Genomic DNA, 9,898 nt, shown 5'->3' on the forward strand with positions numbered 1-9,898 from the left:
CCATGTTTTACTTTTTACTCGAGACCTGACACATTCTTCTTTGTATTCCTATACAAAAGGTTGTACTTCTTGAACTGTGTTATGCTTGCTGTCTTTCACCTAAGTTAACCAACTAACCACAGGGTTATTTTCTGCTTTATAGCTATTAGTTTTAGAGGAAGCTTCCGTCTGTGAACCTGTGAAATGTTTATTTTGCCATTTCTGAACTCTTAGTAAAGGAGGTGGAAGAGCTAGCAAATGTGATGCTTGTCTTAGCATTTGTAAAATGAGAATCATATGAACTGTTTCAAGATGTACATTTATATTCTAGTTCTTTATTGTTTAGGTTTTTACTTGTTAGTGCCCATTAGCAAGGTCTTAATTCTTCAGTGTTATTGTTTTAAAAGAGTATGTAACTGGTATTTTTCTTCACAGGGAGAAGAGAATTTATCCAAAGATTGAAACTTGAAGCAACCTTGAATGTGCATGATGGATGTGTAAGTCACTTGTTTTTTTTGTTTGCTAAAAGATGTTAAATTGTAATTTTGTTGCCACAGTAATAATTCCTTAACTTAAAAATGCAAATACCATGTATTAAAGCTGATCTGGAATGCTCCACTTCTTGAGACCTACATCTGAATTCCCTAGGTATTTGTTTCTTCTTAAACCTCTGACACTTTACCTTTGAAGCAAAACAATCCTGTTCCTGTGCCTTAATACTGCATCCCACTGCTGAATGAATTGATCTCCTTGCCAGGAAAACACATGCTTATCTTTTCAGTTAGAACTCATCGTAAACCTTTAAATGGAATCTTTAGTAGTTTTGTGCTGTGTTCATATATTTTCTTGACTTAAAGCTGTATTAGTGTTTTGAGTGATTTATTCTCCACATCTAAAAAGCAAATGATCAAGTGCTACATGCTTATTTAAAGAGACGATAAAAGCAAAAATAAGCCTCCCCTGAAAGGCAATAACATGACTTGAAATACTGCTGATTTAAATACTTAATTTTCAAAAGTGGTCCAAATATTGTACGTCATATTCTTGTAAATAAAAGATTTTACTTAAAAGAGATACAGGGTAAAAAGATTGCCATATTACCTTTGATTAATAGAGGAGAAATTAATGATTGTTAAAGCATTGTCTTTGTTGTACAAGATATCTGAAAAGTGAAAGGATACTAGATGAAACTGGGACAGTGCTATAAAAAAAGTGCAAATTTAAGTGTAACTTTTATACTTCAATATGTTTATTTCAAAAGCTGTTCAAATGTAAAGTTTTGTTTTTTTTTCTTGAGTTGCTTACACTTAAAATTCAGGAGTGTTATAATTGTTAATTAACACAGTAGCAGTTTTAAAGAAAAAAGTGCTAAAAAAATTTAGCCTTTGGCTTGAGATCAGAAGTATGATTTTGGTTTGTGTCTATTTTTGAGAGACTAGAAAGGCTGGGAAAGGCAAGGATTAGAACTGTTGTACGTAAATCAGCTTTTTTTGCTGTGCTGACTGCCATTGTTGAGTTCAATGTTCTGGTACAGATTAAAAAAACCAAATGCACTAATTTCCCAGGTTTGTTTGAGAAATGTTATAAGAATGACAGTGTAGGGTCTCTTCCAACACAAACTATTCTATAATTCTCTATGTAGAAAGTTATTTATCAGATTTTGTATTCAAAATTGTAACAGTGATTTTTACTTCAGAATTTCTTTTCTAATAGTTTTAAATCTCTTCAAATTTTACTTCAGATGAAATTTTTCAAGTTTCTTTTCCTGAAGTTGGTTGGAGTTTTAAAGTTGTTTTTTCTTTGTTTTCTTGTAAAAATAGTAATTTTTGCCTATAAAGCAGGGGACAGGAAAATAGTATTTCTTCACTACTTGTTAAAAATAGAGTGACTGATCACTACATCAGTTAACTACCTCTGTGTCATGTAACAGAAATTGCAAATTTGGTGTTGGCTGTTTGCTGTTGCTTGGATCTACTTGGTAGATATGTATTTGAAAATTCATTTTGAATTGATTGTGTTAGTTTTAAAAGTATGCTTTAACGTGGCCTAGCTTAATTGTTTTACTGGGTGGAAAATGTTTTGTGAACTTACAGCATTATATGCAGGTGTTTAAAATACTGCTACACTTTGAAAAATGTCTTTATAAATTTTATTTGCTCAGAACTATCCACCTTTAAAGAATGGGGTATTAGGAGTTCTTACTTAATTTATGGTGTATTTTTTTCAGGGAATAATCTTTTATGGCTAACAACCATTCAGTATAATTTCTTACTGCTTACTTGAAAAAAAAATCAGTGAGATAAAAGTAAATGAAATTACAATGCCCTTGCTGGTTAAAATGTTTATACCATAAATGGTAAATGATCATATGAGTCCTTTTTTCTTTCCCCCTACAGTTTTTGAATCTGGCATTCATTCCTCACATTTGAAATGCATGCTTAGTTGTCTTACTAAGGGTGTTTCTGGATTTGTTTTTTTGGGGGTGGTTGGGGTTTTTTGGAGCATTGGAGGGTGGGGGTTGGTTTTAGTTTTTTGTTTGGTTTAGGGTTTTTTTTTTTGTTAAGAACATTTGCATTCTTGTGTGGAATAAGTTATGACTTGTATTTTCTATATAAAGCATGCTATGTAATTGGACACGGTGGGCAACATACTTAAGGCAAGAATTTTATCTTCTAATTGAGGATAAAAGTCAAGTCCAACTTCCTACCTACCATTTGGTCTATGTTACACAAAAGAGAGATCCTGTGGGAAACACAACTGTACCCGAGTATGATTATACATACAGTATCTTTGAAGAACGGAGTAGTTAGTTCTATGAATATCTTCAAGTATACAGGCTCTTGTAGCAGTAATATTACCATAGCACCTTTTTGTTTGAGATACAAGTATTTTAATCTCATTAGGTGCCATTGTCTTTGAAATAGTGTAGTTTTCCACTTCGTTTGAAGACAAATTTTCTAGTGGCAGTATGTGAAGTAATGGAATTAGTCTTCTGAATCATTGATGTCTGCTTGTAACCTTGTCATTCTTCCAGGGCATGATTTGCCTCTTGCAGCAAGATTCACGTTGTCTAATTCAGTGACATCATATGTGTGGCAGAAGTTGCCATTTTCCATGTGAACTCTAAAGGGAGTTTAAGACAATGAGGAAATGTATAGAGTTAGGCCAGATGCTTTCTGTATGAAGTGGCTAAATCCAAAGGAGAAGTGTTGAAAGAGAATCAATTTGGACCAGCAGTGATGAAGTGTGAGGAAGGTGGAGGAGAAAGCAGCTCTAAACCATATCGAGTTGGAGTAAAAATAGCACTTATTTTCTTCCAGTTCTGATCCTGTGAAAGCTGAAGAAGGTAGAACTCCAGAATGCATAGGTAGATGGAGCCTTTGGCATGAGCAAATACTACATTTTAAAATAGAGGATTACTGGGAGGAATATTTTCTCATTTCCGTGTATAGACATTCAGTTCAGTAACAAACAAGCATCCTGTGTGGCATACATCTCCTTCAGGACGGCACTTGTGAGCAAGTAATTTTTAGATGCAGTTCTCAAAGCCATGCTTAAATTAGTGTAGGAAGTTTGTTTGCATATTGTTGGAACATGCAGTTTTCACCTTTTCCTCCATAGAAGAAAAGTAGTGCCTTTTTCACCCCCTTCCTTGACTGGGAGATCTTTCTGGTATTCAGAATATCCACAGTCATTTTAATTTCATTTCTTCTGTTTCTTGTATTCTGTTAATCTGTTCTGCTCACAAAAGAGTTAATTTTCTAGTGTTATGTTGCATAGAAGTGAGGAGTTTGCTTTTTTAGTTTTTTTTTTTAAGAATTAGCTGTACTGCCTCCTGCATTGTCTTTGAGGAAAACACAAAGATAGTACATTTATTTTTGATTCATTGACTAATGAAACAACAGTGTGTGCTGCTTCCTTTCAAGGTTAATTGAGTGGCAAATGAAATTATATACAGTTGATAATGTGGACTACTTAATAGGAAAAGCTAATTACATGTCCTTTGACTTTTCTCATCTTGTTAGTAATTGTCTGTCATTTGTGTTCAATATATCCTTTATTTTGCTTTTAACACCTTTTTCCGAGAATGTCAAACCCTTAGTATAGTAACTGTTACATTATGCTTTTAGTTGGCTGTTGGGTGGCTGTGAAATTGGTAGATACTTAGCTTTTCTACATGGCTTTGTAATTTTCTAGCTAGTCCTCATTTTACAGTGTATTTTAATAGTGGGTTTGCTACTATGGAATGAGACATTATTTTTAATCTGTTCTTATCAAGCATCTGGTTTTAGAGATCCATATGCATATTTCTTGGGGTTATTCACTGTTGGTCAATAGGTTGTACTGAACACTGAGAAGTGTAGTGTATTGACTGATGACTTACTGCAAAGTCAGGTGTTCTCTGGGGAAAAAAAAAGTCAAGCTTATTCCACTGAACAGTTTTTTGACAGTGATGGTGAGAAGGTGAACTGGTACAGAATAACAAGCCTGTTTAGTTATGGACCTCTAGCACACATTTGTTTTATGTCATCTCACTTCAGGATTTTTTTCTGAACCAGCTTTGGCCTGGGTGGGGTATGTTGAAATTTCTCAGCCTGAGGCAGTCAGTGCAATGAAATTGGAATTTAGAAAGAAAGTGATTGATGTCTTGTGGAGGCTTGTGATGCTGCAATTTAGATAATCATGTCTCCCCTTTGCATCTTCGATGCTTTCTCTGCTTTTTCTGTCCTTCAGATTTTGTTTTTGGACACACCCCCCCCTCAATTTGTTCAGTTTTTGTGCTACCTCTTCTTTCTCACATCGTGTTTTTTAATTTTTTGTCAGCTTCCTTGGTTTTTTCGGTGTTTTGTCTTGTTTCTTTTCTTGTGTGTTTGTATTAGCATTTTGGTTTCTTTAGGGCAATGACAGTATTTTTCTGCCTGAAAGGAAATGTAGATGAAAATGAATGTTCTTGAGTTTTGTGTTGCCCTAGCTGTAGTACTATGTTTGACAACATTTTTGAAGTGCATCTGTTGTCAGGATGGGTTACTTCAATGATAGATGGATCTGGGGGCTGGTTGAATGCCTGGTTCTTGATTGACAGCCAGGGTTATAAAATCGTAAGAGCAGCCATGCGAGGTCATACCAAAGCTCACTCGAGCCTGATAACTTGGCCCTGAGAGTGACCAGTGCTGATTTTTGAGGAAAGTTGAGACAGGGCAAGCAGACAGTACTTGAGGGGTATTCTAGAGAACACATCACACTGTAATGGACAGATGGAGGTGAAGGATGCATCTTTGTTTCTGTTAATTTTTCTTTGATGAAAATGTGTATTCTTCCACTTGTGGTGTTTAGGTCATTCCATGACAATGAATTCCAGTTTTAATAAAATGCCATGTGTGTCGTGTGTTGGTTTCATTGAAGGCCTTCTATTTCTTGTACTGTAAAGATCCATGGAAAATTATTTCTTTCTTTTCCCACTTCATGCATGATATCATAAGCTTCTGTCATATCCTCTCCCCAGAGTACTACAAATTGCTTCTTACAATAAAAAGTGGTAGATACCTATGATCACCTTAGACATTATTTTTAATAATTTCTCCATTTCTATTACTGCCCACTTGAAAAGAGAATATGGGAGTGGGATATGAACCAAAACTGCATGGTGTGGACGATGCAGATTTCCCATGCATAGATGCATACACTGACAGAATGATGTTTGCTTTTCTGTGCATTTCCTAGTGATTCCTAATGTTATTTGCTGCTGAGCATTGAGCTAGCTCTGCCGTAGGCATGTCTGTTGTAACATGAAGATGTCCTTTTTCGTGTTTTTTGTTTTATGTTTGTTTTTGTTTTTCTTTAAGTGGCAGAAGTTAATTTAAATGAATGTGTCAAGTTGTAGCCCATATGATCCATCTGAAAGAGCAAATTCTGATTTTGCAACTTGGCCCAATTAAGGACCCCAATTAGGCTTGTGATTAAAATAGTAACTAAAATGGGTATATTTATTTAAACAAAAAGATTTGTCTTTTGGGCTCAGAATGAGACATTTGAATTAAAAAAAAAAGGATTTAGAATGAAGTGGGATTTTTACTAATTATATTGTCCACTCTGATACATCATAGTAAGGCAGTTATTCGGCCAACAGAATATAGCCAATAGAAGATGTTGATGTCTGCAGTTTGATACTTAAAGCTATTTTAGAGGCTACTTGAAAAAGTAATGATCATGCATGCAGTCTTTGGTGCTTGTGCATGAGCTGCTGCTTGAAGACAGGTTACTCTAAGGATACTCTCTAGCTTCCTGGATTTTGAGTGCTTTTACAGCTTTATTTCATTGACACAATATTAAACACAGTCTTGTGAAAAGGGGAGTTGATAAGGAAATATGTTGTAAAGTTCTCCCAATACAATTCTGTACCTTCCCAGCATACTCAGGCTTCTCAAAAGGGATCTGAGATGGATTCTGCAGTGCTTTTCACATGATCCCTGAGAAGGTGTGGTCACTGAAAAGTATACAAAGCAATGGATGGTCAGATTTTGAATATGGTGAAGGTACAATAGCGAGAGTGTTGTGATGCCCTCCAGTTCAAATTTGGAGAACTCTGTGGAGCAGATTTGGTACATTAAAGCACCCAAATGTGTAAAATTGTGGCTACTGAGCCCTTTGTGGGAAGGCTTAATTTACCTGATGGACTCTTCAGGAGCAGAGGGAGTAATTGAGATGCCATAGGTGAAGCAGGTGATTCCCTTATCAATTTGTTTTAAAAACTTTTGGGTTTTTTTGGTGCCAACGGCTTAGAAATTACATAATTTCAGTTCAAATTGTTAACTCTTATTTCTGCAGTGTTGGATGAGTATTGATGTTTTAATATTCTGAAAATTTAATTAATGTAAGTCTAAACTAAATTTTTGTTAATTCATGCAGGTGAATACAATTTGCTGGAATGATACAGGAGAATATATTTTATCTGGTTCGGATGACACCAATCTGGTAATTAGTAATCCCTACAGCAGAAAGGTAGGTTTGTTTCTGGATACTCAGTAATTTTAAAATAAAATGTAATTTATTATTTTTCAATATATTAATATATTTTTCAAGATATTATTTTTCAGATATTATTATCTGCCAAAGATAATATCAGGGACTTTGTAGTGTTTATAAATGGGAATAAAACTTCACAGTGCTTTAAAACCTTAGTATTCTAATCCCTTGTGACATAGGTATTATCCCATTTTACGGTAGGTGGTCTGGCACAAAAGGAACATGGTCTCACAACAGATTAGTGTCAGAATTAGCAATAGGATTCAGTACTCCTTGTGAAATCTTCTAGGCAGATAAATGGTTTTCTGTTTCATTTTAGTTTTAAAATATTGTGTTAGCTTTTGTTGTATGTAGTACACTGAGTTGTCTTTCTGTGTAATGTTGAAGTGTCAGTCTTGATTAAAGTACTTTATTACCATTTGAAATTAAATTGCCTTGTGTGTGCATGTATGTGGATGGAGAAGAATTTGTACTGAAGTAGGGAAATGTGAAGGGGAAAGCGCTGTGAAGGTCTCTGCTTTTCCACTTCTGACCTCACATGGATTATGATGCAGTCGAATGGCTTCCAGTAATGTCAGCTAGCATCCATCACGTAATAGCAGTGTTCCACACTTTGCTCTTTAAAGAACTGCTGATAGTTTGTTAGAACAGATGCTCTGAACTGTGCCCTTCAGTGCTGAGGATCCTGTGCAGCAATGTTCAAGCGGAGTCCTCTCTCCCACACTTTCTCAGAGGTTGAGAACTAAACCCTGAAGAGCTGCTGAAAAGTTAAATATGTGTGGTTGATATGGTGGAAGAGAGTTTGAATCGGAGGTTATGGAGGCAGCAATATTTTGCTTTCCTGAAGAGCTGTGGTGGGAAAATAATAGCAGGGTGTTGCCTGTGCCTATAGGTAAGGCCCTTTTCCTCACTTCCGCAAATGACCCAAGGCTTGCAAACGTAGTCTCTTCGTTTCAACTACTGGTATCAGTCTGACAAAGTTCAGATCAGTATCATTAGACCAGGGTTTCTGTTGGGCTGGGAGTTCAGCTGAAGAAGAGGTATCTAAGACACCTATGAAGTGGATGAAATATATATTTCAAAGTGAGTGTTGTTGGAGAGAGTTACAAAGTAAAATTTTTTCATGCAAGTAAAGGGTGTTCAATATTATTTATTGTGCAGAGTTTACTTTAATATTTCACTATAGGATAGTTTGTGTTTTGTGGTTTTTTTTCTCTCAATACATGCAAATGCAATTATAAACCAGCACGTACTAGTAAGAAGAATTAATAATCGGTGTTGTTCCTGAAATGCACTAGGGATGCAATTTTTAATGACTGTTACAATAGCGTTGGCTTATTTTCTCTGGCTTGAGTAAAAGAATCAATACAGGAAAAGGGAGGAAATTGGTATCAGTACCAGAACTCTACTGTAATTTTGTCATCTTGGCAGATATCACTATCGCCATATTTTCTGTTATGAGTTAGCTAGAGTAGCTAAAATAGACTTCAGCCGTCAGTATAGTCTTCTGTGTTAGTAAAATATCTAGTTGAATAAGGAAGCATTTCATCTTGTTTAACTCTTATTTACGTGAGTTTTATGTTAGTCACTCCAGATTTATGGCCAGATGCAAATGTTAATTGTTGCTGTGTAATGTGTCTCAGAAGGAGAAATTTTTCTGAATATGTTTCTCAAGTTTGAATAGCTTATATGTTTATAGTGTTTGTGCATCTGAGGAGAAATGTGTTGCTGTGATTTCTAATAGTAATTACAAGTTAAATCAAAAGGATGAGTGCTTTATACTTTGGGATGGTTGAGAGTAATTCTTTTTGTGGCTCTTTTCTTCCTCATTTCATTTGTTTTAGGCATCACATTACTGGGGGCAGGGACAAGGGAGAGTTTGGCTGGAGCTAAAGCTCTACCCAGTACAAGTATGGTACAAAAAGGTGGAAACTCATGTATTTACACTCAGTTTTCAAGACCTTTAAATGGAGCCTGAAACTTCTCTCAGCTAATACCAGTGTGAAGACAGGATTCTTTTGAGTACTTAAGCTCAGGATTTTTAAATCTTTAGCCTGGTTTGTCTTCTGGGAGAGAAAGGGTTCAGCTCACATGAGAAAGTGCTGGGGAGCTTTGAAGGGTGCTTAGTGGGGCTGAAAGTTTACAGCTTTTCTAGAACCAGGATTGGTACTTTTCACTTTAAGATGAGGTTCAATTAGGTTTGCTTTCCTGTGCATCTAAAGGGGGTTTGGCCTTTTCAGAGGAAGTACTACTGTGTTTTTAAGAGATGCAATTTGAATTTGTGAATTTGTTGCCTCTTCAGTTGATTTTTTTCTGTGTAACATATTAAAGCAATTGCAAAAGTTATGAGGATGTCTGAATTACAACAGCTAGTCAAGTACTTTGAAAAACATCTGAAATTCTTTGATCCCCCTCCCACTTTTCCTCAGCCATTAAGTATTTGTTACATGTTGGTAGTAAAATAATGCTCTAATGAAGTAAGGTGGTGATAATTGTTTTACTACGTCTAGCTAATGATACACTTTTGGGGGTTGGTTTTGTGTGTGTGTTACATTTTCTCATCTTTTTTGCTGCTTGGGCACTAGCAACTTCTCATGCTTCTTTCTCTCCCCTCTTGTATTGGGTTTGTGTGGTGGGGTTTTGGTAGTGGTGGGGGCTCCTGTGAGAAGCTGCTAGAAGCTTCCCCAGCTCCAAGCTGGACCCACCTCTGGCCAAGGCGGAGGTGATCCACAACGGTAGATCTACCTCTGTGATAATGAGGGGTACAGCGCATGGAAGAAGGGTGGCTGGGGCAGCACGGACCCAGCCCAGGGCTGGCCCGGCTCCTGCCCCAGAGCTGGGAGGTTTTCAGGAGCCATCAAAAAAGCCAGCAGTGGAGAGAGGAGTGGGATGTGGG

At 36.3% G+C, this 9,898-nt stretch overlaps 1 protein-coding gene across 1 annotated transcript in view; it reads left to right on the forward strand.

Annotated features, from left to right (window-relative positions):
- Positions 1-414: 414 nt before the first annotated feature.
- DCAF6 (DDB1 and CUL4 associated factor 6) overlaps positions 415-9,898 on the forward strand; it is a gene marked incomplete at its 5' end in the record, with an annotated part of 70,108 nt that continues 60,624 nt past the window's right edge. The window contains 2 exons of the mRNA XM_010079398.1: positions 415-476; positions 6,886-6,978. Coding sequence (XP_010077700.1) covers positions 415-476; positions 6,886-6,978 — 155 coding nt within the window. The remainder of the gene's footprint in view (positions 477-6,885; positions 6,979-9,898) is intronic.

Source organism: Pterocles gutturalis, unplaced genomic scaffold (assembly GCF_000699245.1).
Source record: "Pterocles gutturalis isolate BGI_N339 unplaced genomic scaffold, ASM69924v1 scaffold2594, whole genome shotgun sequence".
NCBI classification, from domain to species: domain Eukaryota; kingdom Metazoa; phylum Chordata; class Aves; order Pterocliformes; family Pteroclidae; genus Pterocles; species Pterocles gutturalis.